The sequence below is a fragment of the Thamnophis elegans genome, chromosome 7, assembly GCF_009769535.1.
Source record: "Thamnophis elegans isolate rThaEle1 chromosome 7, rThaEle1.pri, whole genome shotgun sequence".
NCBI classification, from domain to species: Eukaryota; Metazoa; Chordata; class Lepidosauria; order Squamata; family Colubridae; genus Thamnophis; species Thamnophis elegans.
This window is the reverse complement of record NC_045547.1, coordinates 36,487,179-36,508,537: the sequence shown is the minus strand read 5'-3', so window position 1 is coordinate 36,508,537 and position 21,359 is coordinate 36,487,179. Positions and strand designations below refer to the sequence as shown.

At 34.2% G+C, this 21,359-nt stretch overlaps 1 protein-coding gene across 8 annotated transcripts; it reads left to right on the top strand.

Moving 5' to 3' along the window:
• The first annotated feature begins 749 nt into the window (after nucleotides 1-749).
• TMPO (thymopoietin) lies at nucleotides 750-20,827 on the top strand. Of its 8 annotated transcripts, none has more exons than XM_032221031.1 (9): nucleotides 750-1,172; nucleotides 8,757-8,880; nucleotides 11,104-11,262; nucleotides 11,896-11,996; nucleotides 14,383-14,490; nucleotides 14,597-14,686; nucleotides 15,087-15,197; nucleotides 15,926-16,020; nucleotides 19,458-20,827. In XM_032221031.1, exons 1-9 carry the CDS (start codon nucleotides 915-917, stop codon nucleotides 19,750-19,752), a joined length of 1,341 nt encoding a protein of 446 aa, XP_032076922.1. In that variant the 5' UTR covers nucleotides 750-914; the 3' UTR covers nucleotides 19,753-20,827. The 8 variants fall into 8 exon arrangements, with proteins under 8 accessions (XP_032076922.1, XP_032076921.1, XP_032076924.1 ...); XM_032221030.1 differs by having other exon boundaries at nucleotides 751-1,172; nucleotides 15,084-15,197; XM_032221033.1 differs by lacking the exon at nucleotides 14,383-14,490 and having other exon boundaries at nucleotides 751-1,172.
• The last annotated feature ends 532 nt before the right edge of the window (nucleotides 20,828-21,359 follow it).

Below are 21,359 nucleotides of genomic sequence, written 5' to 3'. Positions count from 1 at the left end.
GTGTGTTTTTAACTCATTAGTCAGACTAATAATTGTCAATAATCTAAATTGAAATAAAAACAACACTATTAATGAAGCATCTCAAAGCCAGCTTAATATAATTAAGAGTTAGTCATTCAATTAATGTACTTTTTTTAAAAAGCTACCTTGCAAAAAGTTGGATTAGTCCTACATAAGCTTGTATACAAAATGCTTTGAGGTTTCAAACAGGTTCTACCATATCCAAAAGGGTAACTGAAGCAGCGGTTCAAAGAAAATTATTAAAGGAAAACAGACACAAGAGCCGGCCGTGACATGTTTCAATAAACCATTCACACAAGTTATTCATGAAACCACAAATGATAGCTCCCTCTGGAAGAATGGCTGTGCTCAATAAAAAACTTCTCCCCTCACAGAAGGTGCTTATCTCCACCCAATAACTCCCTTTTCTGGTCGAGAAGATCTGAGAAATCAGAACCGGTCATTTTCTTAAAATAATTTTCTATATATTATACTAAACCACTAATCGATAGACTCGGTTATCTGTAAAGTAGCGGTACCCCTCACTATATAACTTGAGTGCCAGGCAAGAAAGAAAGAAAGAACTCAACCTCCCACCAACTCTCGCCTGAGTCGATTTCAAATTACGCGACTGAGAGGCTTACTCAACGTACGGGCTCTGAGGGGAACCCGCGCGCAACCTCTTAGACCAGGCAGCCAATCCCAGGACCCATTTGAGTTTCCGCCGACCAATCAGAATACATTTTATTGGCATGTGGACAAAGCTGTCCGTTGTTTTGTGCGCTCTGTGGAGTTGGGTACGGTGAGCGTCGCGCGGATTGTTCTCTTCCCTTTGGTTTCCCCCCTCCCCCCTCATTCCGCTTTGTTGGCCGTTCCTTTTCTTGCTGCCTCAGGGGAGAGTCGGGAGTGTGGCAATGCCCGAGTTTTTGGCGGACCCGTCGGTGCTCACCAAGGAGAAGCTGAAGAGCGAACTGATTGCTAATAACGTGAGCCTGCCCGGAGGTGAGCAGCGTAAGGATGTTTATGTGCAGCTCTACCTTCAGCACCTCACCGCCCGCAACGTGTCTGGAGTCCCCGCGCAGCCGGATTTCTCCAGTGACGAGGAGAGGGAGTCGACCCCGGTTGCAGTCAGGAACAGAGGGGGTAGCGCTGCTGCCGTCGCTGTGGGCCGGGTAAGCGATTTAGCGATTCTTTTTCTTTCGCGAATTTCAAATGGAATTTTCGTTTTCTCTTCACGGCCTTCTCTCTTGATGGGGCGGCAGAGTTTTCCCGCTTTCTCCGAGGGGGCGGCGCGATGTCTTGTCACTGACTGAAGGGGTGGGGAGGGAAGAGAAACGGTGCTTGCGCGTGGGCAAAGCCCGACTCAACCGTCTTGGATTAGGCAGTCTATGTGGACTCTCGATGCATTTAAGCGGTCTGAAAAAGGGCAGTTCAGGCCCTAATAGCATGTAATGGTGAAATGCATTCCCTAACAGACACCTGCCGCCCTTGTGCTTCTAATGTACCGATGCTAATGTAGTCTTTACAGAATTTAAAATTTGTGCGCAAGAGCACGGTTTCACAGTCATTTTTATTTATGCCCTATCCTTGTCTCCATCAATATGCCCCTCCACCGCATCTCATTGTAATTCCCATCACTTGGCTTATCGATACTGATAAGAAATGATAGGCCTTTCAGTGTATTATACTTGATAAAAATCAGGTTGAGGAAGGCTACTTTACTGTATAATTGTTCCTTTTGCATTCTCCACGTGTAAGATATGTACCAGGCCAATAGTTTCATTGCTTATTACTGTATTTCTTCTTGTTTTGTTGATTATCAAATACGGGTATACATACAAGAGTAAAAGCATCTTTTATAAAATGTAATAATACTTTTCAAACTTAATCAGCAAAATAATTTAATTTTTAAAAAGATTTTAAGCATATTGGGAAAGGCCTTTCTTGCTAATCTTAACATGGTTCAGAGTAGGAAAGATGGTTCCACAGCTAAAGCCTCAAGCCATTTGGCTTTAAAGGTCAAGAGTATCATCTTCAATTGTGCCCTATAGAAAATTGATAGCCAGTGAAGATCTAAATGTAAATTACTAAGTACAGCTATCTCAAGAAGAGTTGTACAGTACTTGGCATGCTCTTCACCATACTACTATAGGTAGACCTCAATTTATGACCTCAATTGAGCCAACATTTCTATTAAGTGGGAAATGTATTAAGTTAATTTTGCCCCACTTTACAACCTTTCATGCCACCATTATTAAGTGAATCACTACAGTTAAGTTAGTAGCAAGATTGTTTAGTGAATCTGGCTTTCCCATTGACTTTTCTTGTTGGAAGATCGCAAAAGGTAACCCTAGGACACTGTGACTGTCATAAATATGAATCAGTTGCCAAGCATTTGAATTTTGATCATGTGACCATGGGGATACTGCAACAGTCATAAGTGAAAAATAACCATAAGTCAGTTTTTTCAGTGCAGTTGATAAACAGTCACTAAATGAACTGTTGTAAATTGAGGACTACCTGTACTTGCAAATTACTGAGTCATGGAGAGTTCCAAACTCAGCCTGTGTTTTCGAGTTGAGTGCAATATCCAGGCCTTTATCTCAACATACTCAAAAGCTAGCCTTTATCTGGTCTATTGAAATTAATTGAAGAGGAAGAAGAATTTGAATTTATCAGCTCCCAGAGACACTGAGATAATCTCTAGTATTTTATAGATTAGAAGTACTATGTGCGGATGCTTGCTGATTGGGGCTTCCATACCTACTACCCTGCTGTAAGAGTGGGCCTTGAGAAGGGGAGTAGTGGAAGCATATCTCAAGATTAGATGAGGAAAGATTGAAGCAACTGCAGATTCATCCCTGAATGATAGCTTATGAGCTGTGTGTAAATCCATTCTATTCTTTCATTTCAGATAATTAGTAACATCTGGATTCCTACGGAAATATCTTGAACATGATGTTAAAACTGTAATAGCTCCCAGTGTTACCAGCAACTGCAATAATATCTACCAATCACTGTCCTTGTTTCATCAGATTTGCTTCCATTTCTTGCTTCTAGATCTTCATTGTGGATTCCTTTTGTATAATGAACCGATTTTCTTGCATACCTAGTTTTGACCTGCTTTTGTTTGACTAATGTTTGATTGTCTTTGGCTTGTAAGGAACGTATTGCTGCTTTGGTCATAAATGGGACAGAGCATGTTCATGATACCATCTTTCTGAAGCTCATTTAGCAAGTTCAGAGTGTTCTCCATTATTAAAATATTTACTGCATATTTAAAGGCAGTTTATAGTAAATTAAGCAATTAAAACAATTATCACACTTAACATATACATTACTCTTTTTTTTTTTTTTTTACAAAATATACATAGTAAACAAAGCTACAACAAGAAAAAGCACAGGGAAAAACCGCATAGTGCATAGATAATAAAAGTTAGCTTCCGAAAATAAAGATGGCCTATGCATGTCACTTGAGAGGGTATTCTAAACTGGAGAGTAGCCAATAAGGGGAAAAATGTGCTGCGTAGTCAGTGGTCGTAAAGGCTCTGAAAGTCATCCTACATTATTGAGAGGGACATGTAGGGAAAGATGTTACTTCAGATGCTGCGGTTCCAGGTTATGATGAATTACATTAAGATTAACACCTCAAATCCAAAACAAAATGTATTCACAGTCTTTAAAGGCAGCCCCATTTATAGTGCATTACAGTAATCAAAACAAGTTACTGTAACAAGGCTGTCTCTAGTACCATCATACTGGCATACCAGTCTAAGCTGGTAAAATGTGTTTCACACCAGATTATTTATATCTTTGGTGTCAAGGATACATCCATAAGTATCCCCAAAATGTGAAACTGATCCTTTGGAACAGTGTAACTTCATCCAGAACATAATGAATTACTCTACTATGAGCTGATTAACTATTTACTAACTAGTAATAAAATTAATTATTACTTTGTCCCACCTGAGCAGAGTTTTTTCATTGACCATTTTGCAATCTTTTTCAGCATACTCAGTAGAAAGGAAAGGTAGAGCTGGTTGCAATTAGCATATGATAACATTTTCTCTAACCCTCCAAATGATCTTACTAGCAGGGTCATGAAGTTATGAAATAGCATGGGGAATAAAGTGGAAGCTTTTACAATTGCATATTGTAAATACTATAGAGTCAATGAGAAATCTCTTAATTGATGATAGAACCTAGTAATGACGTTTTATGCATTAAGTTCATTGTTTAGAATGAATATGGTGCTATCCCTCTTCTTAGGTTTGTTTATATGACACTGCCGGAAAAGAGTTTAGATAATTTAGAAAAGAAAGATAATGAGGCTTTGGGCACAGCGTTTAAGTAATCGAGAGCTTAAGTAGTATCAGTTCTTGCAGGTGAGAGTCATAGTACAAAAAGAGAGTTGAACAACTAGTCATATAGATTTCAGCTTCTTCACATCTTTCATGTATAGAAATGTAGCTCTGCCAAGGGGCAGATCCAATAAATTCCTTTTATTTAATCAGTTTTCATTTTAAATTCAATGAAACTAATGCACCATTTTTTAAATACAAAAACTATTTATGTCCCTTTACTGAATGTTCCAATTCTTTAGTTCACAAATTGTAACTTTGAAAATATCCTTTAATATTTGATACTGATAAGTTGTGCATTTAGTTTTGGACATCAAGTCCATCAAATGAAAATATCTCAGGTTTTTTAGAAGCATTCAAACTATCAGGTTTATATCGAACTTTTAAAAATATTATTGTTTTGAGTTTCTGGCAACTGTTGTAAATTAGGGAAGTAAAATTATATTTGACATCAAGAAAAATCTTTTAAGATAATCACAGCAAAATAATTGATTTACAGTATGTGATTACTGATGCCACCGCCAATTCTAGCAGAATATTCTCTTTTATCTTTCTGTTTCTCTTTGTCTTCTCTCTCTTTCACACATCAGAGAGCCTCTAAATAGAAGTCTTCCATAAAGTTAAATTTTCATTGGCCTCAATATCAAAATAAAGTCTACAGCCCAATAGGGCCCAGACACAGCTAATTATGGTCCCAGAACTGAAATTTTCTTTTCCTGAACTATGTGATGACAAAACAATTGCCTTAATGGAAATAGGTAAAAACTTTACATCAGGGCCCAAGCATTAATAATGCTAAATCTTCATTCCACATAAATATAACCAGTGAAGTACCATATATTTTGCAGTTAAAGTCCACAGATAAGCAGATCCTCATTTTTTTAATCAAAATATTTTGAAAAAAATGTGCTGTCCACAGATAAACTGTCATGTATCTTTCATGGTATTTTGGTTAAAAAGATGAGGTTATGCTTATCTGTGGATAGAGGTACATTTTTTTAAAAATTACCAAATATTCTCATGGATAAGCTTAACCTGATTTTGACTATATCTTGGCAGGTAAAATTCTTAGCTGATCCATGACTATATATGCTGCTTGGGCAGGGGTTGGACTAGATGACCTACAGTACAAGGTCCCTTTGAACTCTGTTAATCTGTATCTAAATACCATAAATGTATATTATATATACAGTACAAGGTCCCTTTGAACTCTGTTAATCTGTATCTAAATATTATAAATTTATATTAATATATATAATATAATATAATATAATATAAATGTATGGTATTTAGATACAGATTAACAGAGTTCAAAGGGACATTGTACTGTAGGTCATCTAGTCCAACCCCCGCCCAAGCAGGATACCCTATACCATTTCTGACAAATGACAGTCCAATCTCTTCTTAACAGCCTCCAGTGATAAAGCTCCCACAACTTCTGAAGGCAAGCTTTTCCATTGGTTGATTGTTTTCACTGTGAGAAAATTTATCCTTATTTATTTATTTATGGAAATTTGCTTTTCCATTCCATTTTTAGAAGAGCTGGTTGGAAGGTACTCAGATGGAAGATAGGTCATAGATTTATGAAGCTGAAGCAGAAACATTTTTACCTATTTCCATTGAAGTCCTGGTAATTGTTTGGACAACATATAGTACAGTGAAAGAAAGTTTCATTTCTGGGACAATACTCTGCAAAATGAGATCCAGAAGGTGCCGTGAAATATTTTGTACTTTGAACAAATTGGAGTCATCTAAAATTACTATGATTACACAGAGAACTTTCTAAAATACCTGAAAAACAGTTTTAACTAGTATTTTATGTGTCTTTCTCAGAAGGCAATCAAGGCTCTAGCTGTCATCCTTTCTTCTATAATAGATGGAGGGAGCTTTAGTTCATTATAGGAAAAGAGTAAAAGAGAAGTTATCTAATTTAAGTATATTTTTATTTTATTGGATTTAGCTATCACCTCATTGAAAGCAACACTGGTGGCTCACAATATCAAAGAAAAATGTAAAAATATAATATAAACAAGGTAGCATCTGTCCAATTCAAACACCGCATATACAGAAACTTATCTAATGGGTCCACTCAACCCCAAAACCTAGGAGAATAGCAAGCTTTTTAAGGCTTTCCAAAACACCATCTCAGAGTGAAAGCCTTACAGATCTCTGAAAGTATCTCATTCCAGAGGACAAGCGTGCTTTCTGAGTTCCAATATGTGGCATTGTTTAATTAGGGGGATCCAAAGTACAGCAAATCTTCTCCTGGAGGTGTGTTTGTGTGTGTAGTTACTTTGTCTGAAAATATAACTTTTTTAAGAACAAGAAAGTTTTCCTTTTAAATTAATGACTTTATGGATGAAAGCAATTTCCTCTTATGTCCCTCAGCACTTCTCCATCCACGGCATCGTTTGAGGGTAACTAGACCTTCCCACCGTGGCCCTCTAGTGCAGAAAAGGCCAAGTCTCTTTCTGATGTTTGGAAATTAAGTTGAACAGTGACTAGATTTTAAAGAAACACTACTCCAGGAAAAGGAGAATTATTTATCTAAATGAGTAGGCTAGAAAAAATAGAGGACAGTATTTTCAAATGTTTTTTGTATTCCTGTTTATTGAGATAGTATTTTCAATGTTCATCATACGCAGCTAGGTGGCAGCATTCACCTATATTTTCTTGATTCAAAAAAATTAAGCAGGAAAATTGTAAAATTCTCAGGTTGTACAGGCTGTAATTTTAAAAAATGAAACCCTGGAAGAGAAACGATAATAAATAAGTTCTTATCTTTATAAAAAATAATCTAAAATGTAATTTTTCTAATTTGCAGTTAATAATTTACATAGAGTACCTAAGGAATTCATGAATCCATGTACTGTAAAATAAGGGACACCTTGTGTTTTCAGTTTGCTACTTTTCTAAATGTGTTGTTTAAAAATTGATAAGAACTTGGAATAATTAACTAGTTACAGGTGATATACAAAACATAATCCAATCATTATACATAAATTACTTCGAAGCAATGGGTTATAAGTAAATACAGGTAATCCTCAATTTTTGACTATAATGGAGCCTGCCCATTATGGTCACTCACTTAATGACTCCAACCCCTGAACCCCATTAAGTGGCTATGAGAGTATTTACCATATGTTTTGGAGTATAAGACCCACCGGAATAAATAGCCCCATTTTGTTTTTTTGTTTTTGTTTTTTTCAAAAAGGCACGAATAGCCTTTAGGAGGCTTGTAGAGTGCTCCGGGGGGGGGGAGGGAACAAGCAAAAAAATGGCCCATTTCTTTGCTCATTTCTGCCCTCCCCATCCCCCAGGAGCTCTCTCAAAGCCTCTTAAAGGCTATGCATGGCCATTTTGGTGAAGGGGGGCAGGATTTCGGGAGGCAAAAAATGCTGTATTCAGTGTATAAGATGCGCCCAGATTTTCACCCTCTTTTTTGAGGGAAAAGGTGTGTCTTACACTCCAAAAATATGGTGTGCAGCAAGGGGTGCCTGGGGGGGGCAGAATCTCAGAGATCACTTTTGGGAAGGAGAACCAGCGACTCTATCCCTTGGCTTCCCTATACATTATGGCCACTCCCAAAATGGCACCTGCTTCCAAGATGGCACCAAACAGCTCTGTATAGGAAGGCCACACAGCAGAGTGACTGCTTCCCAAAAGAGATGTACAGAAAAGATAAGTGGACTTAGCCATGATGGAAGTGGGGAAGAGAGTGTGGGACTCGGCAGATATGAAGCAGGTTGAGGGTCTGAGGGTTGTAGTTTAAGAATTATCTGTATTTGAGGAGAAAAGAACTGCATTTTTATTATAGAGAGGAGTGTAAAAAGTGTTTTCTTCATATGAGAAAACTATAACATTTCAGAAGTTTTGCCAAAATCAGTGCATTAGCCTTTTCACAACCAAATCAAATTTGAATTGCTTTGGTTATTCCAATTTTTCCATTTAAAAAAATGTAGCAAGTAGAGTAATACTGGTACATATCATCCCTCCTCCCCTCAGTAGTCCCAGTGTTTCATATACCACTGACTCCTGACCATTAGCCAATTAGTTTTGTCCCTTTCCTCAGCTGCCACTGCTTCCAGTGTCGCAGTATAGTATATCTTACTAGTTCATCCTTTGACTCCTTATAAAATAGCCCCATTTCACTCCAGCATGGACCAGAATATCCAGGATATGAATTTTAATTCAGGGACAGTTAATCCAAAACCAGATGTTCCATTCTTGGAACAATAGGTACATGGAAAGCTTTGTAACTTTGCAAAAGAATGCATCAAATATATTATATGGAGTTATGCATTTCATGGCTAAGTTGTATTCTAAAAATCTTTATTTACATGTATATCTTAGCATTACAGTTTTATAATACTGTTAAAATATATATCTCTATAGAAAGCAACAAAGAAAACGGATAAGTCAAGGCTTGAACAGGATGATATAGATATAGCAGAACTCAGTAATGAAGAACTCAAAGAGCAACTCCTGAGATACGGTGTGAATCCAGGTCCTATTGTTGGTAAGCTAATATAATAAATGCTAATATATTTGTGTATGTATGAATGAATATGAATATAAAAACTGAAGACAAAATGTAGATGAAATAGTGATGATAATCTGTGTTCCTTCAATATTTGAAATATCAGTAGACAAAGTAATTATGTTCTTTTGTGGATTATGATATATGATTGTATTCACTTTCTCAGTAATAATACTTGCCCAAATTCATGTTGTTATTAACTACTGAAACTAAGCTTGGCTTGCATCTGTATCATTGTGCTGATCATCTTATATGCTAATAAAGATTAGAAGTTTACAATAGGAAATAATTTATCCTTTCAGGTTATTTCACATATTGCTAAGAACTATTTTCAAATAGAGTAGAAGTATAAACGGCTTTGCAGAATCATTCACCAGGACTTAAATAAGAAAGTCTTGTTGATGAACATAGTATACAATTGTATTAAGGTACATTACCAATAATATGAAGTATACTATTTAACTACAGATGGCAAGTAACTATTTGCTAAACAAGTTAAAATGTTAGTTTTAGTAATTTATTATATGTACTGTATACCATGTACTTTTTTTACTAGCCAGAGTTCTACACAACATACATAAGTGTGTTGAAGTAGGCTTTGCCTGGCCAGAGCATGTCAAAAAAATTCTTTTCTTTATCTTATATTCTGCTTTCTATATTATTCATTAACATAATTTACATAATATAACATTTAAAATTTAAATACAAGTTAACAAATTATCCTTTAAAAAGATAGCAAAAGAAATGTATCTTGGCTGCACTTCTCAGATCAAAACTAACAACACAACTCCAAAAGTAGAGTATTTATAGCAATGGAAGCAGTGTAGAAACAATCACTCCCTTGTGTGCTAGATAAACAATATCCTGCCTATGAACCTATTCAGAATGGTCTCTCCTACAGCTATTAATATCAGTGATGTCTCCTATATATCTTAATTACTCCATATTGTTAATCCTAAACTTTATATGATTTGAAGATTAATAACAATAGTTTACATTAAACCTGGTAAATGATTTCAGTGTAGGCTGTATATTTTTTGTAACTTGTACAGACTTGTACACTATTGTTGTATTTTGTATCAATTGTAACTGATTTCTGTTCTGGGATCATCCCATATAATGTATATTGCAGGAATTAGGATATTAAAGCAGGATTGACTATTGGCAATTATAGCTCATTCAAGAACAGCTGTAATTGAATTACGAGACATAATTCTGTCACTTTTGTCACTTGGGAATCCAGAAACAAAGTTTAAGGAGCATCTTCTAATAGAACACTTCCCCTTTCAGAGGTTCTGCAGTTTTGTTCAGAAAAGTTGAACTCCAGTCACAGAGCTAGTTTTCTACTAAGGAACAATATTTGAGTTTTAACTGGGTTTAATTTTAGTTTTTAGTTTGTTTGCCTACATCTAGCCCATTCGTGAACTTAGGTAATGTTTATAGGGTTGCTTTTTTTAAACTAAATAGTAATAAACTTCAGACCTGGGGCATCAGCATATAATCAAAGTCAATAGGGAAGGCAGATTCACTTAACATCCATGTTATTAACTTAACAACTGCAGTGATTCATTTAACTGGCAAAAAGGCTGTAAAATGGGGCAAAATTCACTTAACAACTGTCTGGCTTAGTAACAAACATTTTGGGCTTAATTGTGGTTGTAAATTGAGAACTACCTATAATGGGTTTTATTTTGAAAGAGGAAATGGTTTTTTATCTATCTAATATATATATATATATATATATATATATATATATATATATATATATATATATATATTATATTATTATATTATATTATATTATATTATATATATATATGCCTTATTTTGTATAAAACAATATTTACTTATGTACATGTACTATCTTCCTTCCATCATAAATCAATCCCTCTAGTTTGCTTCATACAAACTGCCATTTTGCAATTGAAATAATTAAATCCAAACATTTTCAATAAGAGTATATCTACTTTCTGTATTATAGGGTCATTTTTGTCTTTCTTACTATGTGTGACTTTAGTTGTCTGTCTTTTACTTTTATGTTCACTCTCTTTCCCAACTTTCTGTTTAAGATGACAGTTACTTTACATTAAAATACAGTTGCTACTATATTCATATTTTGATAAGTAAGGTAGTAATATTATAAATGCACATTGAGGACTCTAAGTCTGAGTCATGTAACCAAATTTTCCTGCTCTGTTGCAGCTACGACAAGAAAGCTGTATGAGAAGAAGCTACTGAAACTGAAAGAACCATCCCAAGATCTAAGTCCTTTCATAGCTACACCAACATTTTCTTCATCAGCAGAAAACAATAAGCAGAATGGAAATGATGATTCTGACCAGTTCAGTGACAATGAAGAAGGTATAATAAAATGCAAGATGACTAAATAGATTTAAAAATATAACATTTTTATCTTTTATCTTTTTGTATACAATGAGAGTACAAATATACTTGGCCTTTATATGTGCAGTGAGATTAGGACCAATAGATATACATTCCACTACTTTATTTATGATGGACTATATTTAATAGCCATTCCTATCCATTGAAATAAATTAAAATTAATTGTTTTTATAGACATCATTTTCAAAACTGCTTGTTTTTTGCCTTCAAATCATTAGGAGCAACATTGTGTTCCCTAGTTAATTTTTAAATGCAAGTTGTATTACTGTATTAGTACAATCTTGTGTTTTCTTTAAAAATAAATCTTAGTAAAAAGCTTTTAAATAAGACTGATTTTTTTTAATATTCTCAGAGGTTAGGGTTAAGGTTACACACACACACACACATATACAGAATTCAAGTTGCCACTTGAATTTTTCATTCAGATGTATTCCATTTAGGGCGCATCTTTTGTGAATTTAATCTATTACTATCAGTTTTCAATGTATTTTCTAAATTGGAAAAATAATTGAACAGTCTTAAAATATTCTAATAGCATTGATTAATAGTAGTGACATTTTAGTTTGAAAAGAATAATATATTTATTTACAGATCCTAAAACAGAGTTCAGACTTGACAAGCGAGAACCACTGAAGAGTAAAACACAAACTTCATTATCACTTAAACAAAGAAGAATTGCTGAAAATAATCAGGTACTACAATAATTTTTTTTAAAAGCCTGTTAAAATGGATATTTCAAAATGACATTTGAAAACTTTATATTTCTGGTGTAGGTAATATTTACTTCAAAAGAAAGCACACTTCTGATCCTTTAGAAAAAATTGAAATACAAAAAACTTATGGCAGATTGTGATAATTGCTAGCTAGCATTTCGATGTAATAAAGGAGACAATAAAGGGGAATTGTAAGTTTCTGAGCCCTACCAATATTTTTCATGCTGATTTTGAATAACTTTTCCTAATTGTAATATAATAAACCTACAGGCACCAAACAAAGTTTGTTCAAAATAAGGACAGTATTTGTGATCTAAACTAGCTTAATTTAATTCAGTGTCATTCTCATTTAATAAAATCTAACGTGAACACACAGTTAAGAGGAAGAAGGGCTGTTTTAGCTGGAGGAAAAATAGCAGCATTTTAATAGGATTGCAAAGATGTTCATAATGTAATGCTACTGCCAACCTAAATGCCAGGTAAAGAGATGAAGCAAATCAAGCCTTTTGAAATGTATCATGTAGATATGTTTATCTGAGGAAAACAATCAAGGAAATAAAAATAATTTCAAAAACTCAATTTGCCTCCCCCTCCTCCTTCTTTAGTATCTTATTAGGAGAAAGGGATTATTTGAAATTTCCCTTTTTTCTGATTTATTTAATTTTTTTGAACCAGCCCTGTATTCAGCAGTAATGGTATATATTAACTAAGTTAACCATGTTGCTATATAGTGAATAAAATAATATAATACATCAGGGATATGTTTTCAAAGTTGGCAGTCTAACAAAGAGACCCCAATTTTATGGCCTTAATACATTAAAAGGAAGGAAGATACTTTTCTAAAAAAAAAAAAAAAAAAGGAATTCTTTGAACATGTTTTCAAGAATGTTGGAAAAATCAGCCATATCATAACATTCTAGAAATACATGTTAGACATCTATAATTAGATTATTTTGGTTTCTTCCAAAATGTAAATATTAAGTACTCCTCTCTTAGTGATCCCAATTTGTATCAAGAACTCTATTGGTAAGCACTCTGGTCAGTAAGCAGAATAATCACGACCACAACAGACACCATTTTCCATTCAGTCGTTAGGTGAGACACCATGGTCATTAAGCAAGACATATGATTGCAACTTGTGAGTTAACATTCTCTAGTAACTGCTTATTGGAAGCCAGTTGTGAAGCACAAATGCCAATCACCGCAGAATACTACAATAGTTGTAAAAGTGAGGATTTATCATAAAGTTGGAAGTTTTTTTTTCAATTGTAACTTCAAATGGTAGTTAAACAAAGTACTTGGTAAGTGAGGACTACTGTAATTAAAAATTCAGTATCAAGAAGAAAATATACCCTTTTTCTAAATGAATTACACTGCTATAAAAAGTTTATTTGTAAAATGTTCATTAAAAATTAAAAGATATAGTTCAAAACCAAATACGTGGTACTAATTTTTAAAGTTTAAATTTAGCTTGTGTAAAATATAACACATGGATATTTAGGAAACCTCCCAACATCTCTGAATTTTTTAATTATTAAATCCAGATAAAAGAATATTTCTTGTTCACCTTAACATACCAATATAGACTTCAAATAGTAATTTTCTATCTATTTGTCAGTTGTTCGGTAGATAGCCACATCTAATCTATAAATTCACGGTTTACTGTCTGATCTATATAATAATTAGCTATAATTTGATTGGCCATTGTGCTATGCCCTAGAATCTCTTTCTGACTAGCAAATCTTATTAAGCTATCAGACAGATTTACCACTTGCAAGGTTATTCTCTCCTTTTCTAATCTTTACACTAAGAAATACAGTAATTTCCATAGAATGAAGGCTGCAGTCCCATTCAGCTTTAAGGGAAAAGGGATTTGCAATCATTACCAGTTAAATTTAAACTTCTAAATCTAAGTAGAATATGGATAAGATGCTGAATAGCAAATTTAAAATGTCGCATTGCTTGCTTCAGAGAGCTATTTAAAGAGCCTATATTAATAAGGGCATATAAAGTGTCACAAGATCAGAATCCTTTATCTGAGATTGAAAAATAAGTAGCAGTGCAAGAAATGTATGCATTTAATAAAAGAGAAAAAAGGAGTCAGATATTTAGATGCCATACATTTTAATAATCTAAAATGTCTTTCACATCAAAATATTCACTTACTGTTAATGGTATGTCATTAATATCTATCCTGTGTTCACTGTTTCTCTGTAATATGCTTTTTCACCCAACATAGGAACATAAAATGATACATATCATGCACAATTTTCATGCAAAATGCTATGGCATTAGGTGGGATAATCTGATTTCAAGAAAGAGCATTCATATGTTTGCTAATATGTTTAATGCTTAAATATCCAAGGATGGCATTACTGAGACATTCTGGAGAAGTGGATCTTCAAAAAGTGGACTTCTTCAGGCAGTGTCTAGGGAATCTTCAAGAGTTTCAAGAAGAACACCAAGGAAAAGGGTGACGCAAGGCTATTTTTTAATTTAGACCTTTATTTTTGACATTATCAGAGCCCTAGTAACAGCTAAACACTTATTTTGTTATGTTTTTGTTTTTAAACAAACAGGTTGAAACTACAGTTCCATTTCCTGTACATGATCCAGTAATATCAGAGAATACTCCCATAGCTGTAGTGGCTTCAAGCAACGAGACTCTAGTAAATATACTGAATTTTCATTAGGTGGTATTCTGTCATTTTCTTCTCATGGAAGAATTTTGAATAAACCTTTATTTCTTGGGAAAAAAGGTTTTTAAGTAAAACATTAGGCTACTGTTCATCAGTCTAATGCAAACCAAGAGCAACTAAGTGGCAGGAGGACCAATATTCAGTTACTGTGGATCTTCTGAAAGGTTTTCCCCTGTGTTTCAAAAATTGTCTTTATATGTTACAGGGTAATACTTACAAATGCTAAAAGCAACTTATCAGTTAAAAAAACACTATATTGACCATTTAGGATAGTTAGTATTTCATGTGTAAGCTGCCTGGCTTGGTGATTAAGATTTTTGTTGTAACTTCCTCTGTTAATTCTGAGTCTGAACAATTTGAATTTCAGCAGGTTGTCAATAGGGTACCTGGAAATACCAAGCATGCCGATCCTATACTGTCAATCAGTGACTTCTCAGAATTGCCAAGAAGAACACCAAAGAAACCATTGATGTCAGCTGAAGTAAATGAATTAAATATAGATTGGTGGATAGAAAGGGGAGGAGGGTGAACTTATCTTTAATTAAAACTATGATAACAGATATATTTGGGGACTTTTCTAGCCTCAGATTCCTTCTCAGGTTTTTTTTTTTTTTTTGTACGTATTGGGTATATACAGATCTGGAATATCTAACGTAAATAATCTGTTACCGGATCTAATTTAATCAGGATACCTAGAACATCTAAAGTAATTGAGATCTATTTTTTAAGGAAATGTATCTCAGCCATGTGTGCTATTAAAGTAATTGAATATTCTATAGCAATAACTATTGTATACTTTGCTTTAAAATGGTTCTTTTAGTGCTTACATTTTTTCATAGGGAGGATAAAAAATGAAAAGTATTTGTCATCCTTATCACCAGTATCTGATCAATTCAATTAGAAGTGGTGAAAATATCTTTTTTAGGTTTTTATCACATTAATCTTTATAAAATAGCATTATTCTTCATCTTGAAGGAACAAAGGATATTTACTGAAGACATCTGGATTTATAATAAATTACTAGATATATAAATGTAACCAAATTTTGATCAACAGCTAAACCCCATGAAGGAGTCTTCTTAGATTTCATGGGTGTACTATTCGAAATGACACCGGAACATGGCTGCACTCTGCCTCTCCCCCTTATTTTCTTTAGTACAGCTTCTAATGAAATTTGGTAAGATTATCATTTTTTCATTTTCTAACTAGGTCATCGAGAAAATGTCTACAGAGGATACAAGATTAGAAAGAGATATTCTTAAAGAAATGTTTCCATATGAAGCATCAACACCCACAGGAATTAGGTACTTGTAGCTATTTTTTTGTTTTGTTTCTTCATATACATTAATATTTTTCAGGTTTGGGCCTGAAAAGACATTGGATTTGACAAGGCAATATTTTTATTTCACTGTCTTATCAAGTCTTAAAAATAGGTGTTATGCAATGTTGTGCTAGTTTGCAATTTTTCTGCTTTTTAGTGGCAGTTTAAAAGGCTTGATTTTTCAGTGTTCTGTTTTCAGACTCTTTTAAAATTTCTTTACATGGTTAAAAAGATAACTGAAGAAGCAAAATAAGTGTGGTATTCTCAGTTCCTAAAATCAAGGTTACCAAGATTCATTTTAATTATCAAAATGTTTATTTGGAAAATATATATGGATGCCCTCCTTAAATATATAATTCTAGTTTACTAATTAGTTTACATGCATGCATGCATGCATGCATACATGGGTGTGTATGTGTGTATGTGTACAATACTGTGCAAAAGTTTTAGGCGTGAAAAAATGCTGTAAACAAAGAATGCTTTCAGACATATAAATAATGATTGTTTATTTTTGTCAATTTTCAAAATGCAAAGTGAGTGAACAAGAAAAATCTAAATCAAATCAAAATTTGGTGTGACCACCCTTTGCCTTCAAAACAGCATCAATTCTCATAGGTACACTTGCACAAAGTCAGGGATTTTGCAGGATTATAGTCAGGTGTATGATCAACCAATTATACCAAACAGGTGCTAATGAGCATCAATGTCACATGTAGGTTGATACCCAGTCATGAACTGAAACAGCAACAGCTGTGTAGGAGGCTTAAAACTGGGTGAGGAACAGCCAAACTCTGCTACCAAAGTGAGGTTGTGAAAGACAGTTTCATGTAAGATTGAGCACAGCAACAGCAACAAGACACAAGGTCTACATCACAAGGTACTGCATCAACAAGGTCTCTCCCAGACAAAGATTTCAAAGCAGGCTGGGGTTTCAATATGTGCTGTTGAAGCTCTTGAAGAAGCACAAAGAAACAGGCAATGTTGAGGATTGTAGACCCAGTGGTCGGCCAAGGAAATTTAGTGCAGCAGATGAAAGACACATCAAGCTTATTACCCATCGAAATCGGAAGATGTCCAGCAGTGCCATCAGCTCAGAACTGGCAGAAACCAATGGGACCCAGGTACACCCATCTACTGTCCAGAGAAGTCTGGCCAGAAGTAGTCTTCATGGAAGAGTTGCAGCCAAAAAGCCATACCTCCGACGTGGGAACAAGGCCAAGCGACTAAAGTATGCACAAAAACATAGGAACTGGGGTGCAGAAAAATGGCGGCAGTGCTCTGGACTGATGAGTCAAAATTTGAAATATTTGGCTGTAGCAGAAGGCAGCAAGATTTTTCTTGCTGGCATATTTTAATTGCAAACAAGAAAATAATATTTCACAACAGGATTATTGCCTTCCTGTTCACAGTTCCCTAGTTCTCTCTCTGATTAGCAACTTTATGAATATAGAATGTATTGGCTCTTTGGCCTGATCAAGGAAGGCTTTTCTTAAATACCTCTGAAATTCTTTGCATGGAAAATATATTGTTTGACTATAAAACAGACACATAAATTTGGCCAAAACTAGAATATTTTGATTGCTCCAAGTTTTGACTAAAGCAAAATCACAGGGGCTTTACAGGATAAGTACAGTAAACCTGGTGCACATCTCGTCTCTTCCTTATTTATCCAATGCCCTGCTCAGTGATCTCCCTAGCAGGTTCATTTTCTTATCCTTTCAGTTACAAGTCTTAGTGTCAAGCACAGCAGATCCAATCAGCTAATCCCCCAAGCTTCTTATATCCCTTTAGCTAATGTCAGGATTTCCTATTTTCTTCCTCTTTCTCAAACTCATATATTTTGGTTTGAATCTGGTGTGTCAAAAAACAGGTAATCTGAGAATAGAACATTTTGCATATCCCTAGTCATAATCTTGAAGCTGACTTTCTTTTGAACAGTACTGCTATTCCTTTTATCCATGCCCAACTAGCCAACCTTGTTTCCTGCATCTGAAGACTACCTCTGTTTTGAAGTTAACACTGCCTAAATAGGAACATGTCAGTATCCAAGAAATAATTCCTTTTAGCCATGTTATGCAGAAAAGGAGTCAGAAGCAGCAAAACAAAATTAAAAGCAGGAAACATAGCAATTACACTTAGACTTACATACCACTTATATACCCTTTTTACCTACCTCGGGAGGATGGAAAAAGCTGAGTCAACCTTGAGCCGGTGAGATTTGAACTGCAGCTAGCAGTCAGCTGACGTAGCCTGCAATACTGCACTCTTACCACTGTGCCACCTCAGCTCTCATGTAAAACAATGTAAACATGTAAAACAAGACATTTAAGATTAGTTTACACTAACACCAATTACTGTACTCTTCCAGGCCTTTTTATTTTTTCTTGTTCTGTTTCATACATTGCTATTTTTAAAAATTCCTTACCTTCAATATTTCTTTAGCGATACTCAGCTCTCAATAAAGAAATGGGCAAGCAAGTTCATATGATATACGGTAATTTGTTTTAAATAATAAAAAACAAATGCTTTTTGGATGATATAATTATATAGATAATTAATGTTTTTTCCTTCCCAAGAATAACTACATCTAGCTTAGCCTCTTTTTCCCAGCAACAGCAATTATGATATAATTAACTATCAAATTTAGCAGAAAATTATCAAAACATACAAGTGTCCTATTTTGGAGCTTTTAGAGCCAGCAAGCTACTAGCTTGGACTAATAAGAATTTGAGCCTAATGAGATATCTGCTGAAGGAGTTTCCTCACAGTGCCCCTCCCAAGAAGCCACTCTGGCCTACCTTGCTTTGCAAGTTGGTATTACCTGACACCAGATCTCTTTTGGATAAGTACCATTGTGATTTTTTTAGTAAGTACTATAACAAGGTCCCTTTGTTGGGCTTCAGTTGCCTGGCCCAATTTGCTGAGAATGCAATCAGTATAGCGAGATTCTTATAAATAGGCATGCAACAATAAAGTAACCTTAATCAGGTCATGGTGTTGTTCCTTGTGATTGACAAACTTGTTTAATAAAAAATACCCCATACCAAATAATCATACAATTGCCTTCTCTTTTGAGAAGATCACAAGCATGGATAGATTAGTTTTATATTTGGGATTCAAATTGGTAGCAGAGCAGTACTTATCAGCTACACATTAAATCATCTATCTGATTTCAGAACTATGACTGTTGCAGGAAGCTCCTTTGCCATGTTATCTTGAAAAAATATGCAGTACTTTTAATGAATCACTGACAGATACTATACTCATATTGTTATGCATTTCAAAACATACTCAAAATATTGCATATCTTTTGTACTTTTACTATATTGAGTCCAAATGTTACCCATCCACATTAGAACTTTTGAAATGTATGAGGTATTCTAGCACATTTTAATTTTAAACATATTACTTAATTTATAGTGCAAGCTGCCGCAGACCAATCAAAGGCGCTGCTGGTCGACCTATAGAGTTCAGTGATTACCGACTGGAAGAAAATTATTCATCGAAGTATATTCCTAAATATGTTGCCTCAGCAGAAGTCCAAAAAGAAAAAACAACAATTAAAAAACACTCCATTCCTTTGTGGATAAAATTTTTGCTCTTTTTCGTTGTTGCAATCTTTTTGGTTTTCGTCTATCAATCCATGGAAATCAACCAAGGAAATCCATTCTCCAAATTCCTTACGGCCGAGAATCCACAGAAAACAACAAATTGAGTTTTTCTTTCTGTGGCAATACAACTGGGTCTCCTATTTTTAATTATAGAGATGACTTCATCCTTTCTCATCTTGAAACTGAAAACTGGAATAAAACAGGACAGTAAATGGACATCACCAACTTCTTTCAAAATTAGGAGATCACTGTGCCATAAGTAGTATCTTTGGATTTCTCTGGAACTCCTTGTAGGATTTATTTTTTTAATGTGAACTTCATTATGTTCATTTGAGATTGTATATTTGATTTTATAAACTTGGAAGTTCAAAATGGGCAGAAGTGATAGTAAAATGTGAAGATGTGTTTAAATGTTTTTACTTTAGGCTAAGATACTGTACTGAAATTTTCTTTACTTCATATGTTTTTTGGGGGTGGAAAGATACCTTGATAAAAGGAAATGCATTTTTGAATGCATTAAGTGAAAACTGCGGCTAAATACAGTAGTTTTAAGGGGCTTCAGCATTTTCTGTAGAATACGGTAATCTCAATGGTGAACTTATTGTATACATTTGTCTTAGTTTTAATTGTAATTATACTTGAACTTATCCTTAATTTTTTAACCATAGTTAACTATTTTAGTGCTTAATCTATAATTCATATTCAAATTGACTATTGTTGTTTTAGAACAATAACTATTAGTATAATTTTTTGAAATAAAGCTTACATAAAATAAATTGGTTTACTTATTTTTACTTAACTAAATGTGAAATCATTTTTATCTGCAGACTTATTTCAAAAAAGTTATGTACCACAGCATGAATTACATTTTTAGATTTCATATTTTTCTATGGTATTTTATTTAAAACACTGATATTCCAAAACCTATAATTCTTATGTTATATAAAGGCCATTTGTTACACGCACACACAGACACATATGTGTGATGAACAAAAGTAACATGTTGCCCACCAACATGTTTAAACAATGCAATTATTTTGGTCCATCATGACTTGTCCCAAATTTCTTTTTCCAATTATATAACATTATTTTTTATTGTGGATTATTACATATCAAATGAATGTATCAATTTACAGACTATTCTATACAAAATTGCAATAAAGTTATTTTAAACCATAACTTTCACCCTCCTCTGATTGGTGTTCATGCACTCAAAAGTTTTTAAAATTTTATATAGAAACTCTTAAAATATATTTAACCTACCTGTAAGTCTTAATTTTAAAGTCTCATTAATCAAGAGTAATTCTGTACTCTTGGCAGCAGTACAGAAATTGTTTGGCATTGCCTTCTATCAACAACTTTTAGTGTAGCTTACAGCTGTGAGATTTCTTGGTGGTTTTTCATCCAGTCACAAGCCTGCAATGACCCTGCTTTGCTCTTTGAAATACAGGGTTTCTAGAAAATGCCATGTACGTAGGTATTTTGAATACCTAACCAGGTATTAATTCCAGTAATATGAAAACTCCAGATACACAATATTATATCCATAGTATGCTATTTAATGTCCATATGACATTTGAAGTCCACGTGCTGCAAATACTCATACTAATATCTGAAAATTATACTTTGTAATTGCTTCCTACCTGCCCAGTTTATTTTTGCTATCTTTTAGTATCAAAACAATCTTAAACAGAATTCAATATTCTACATA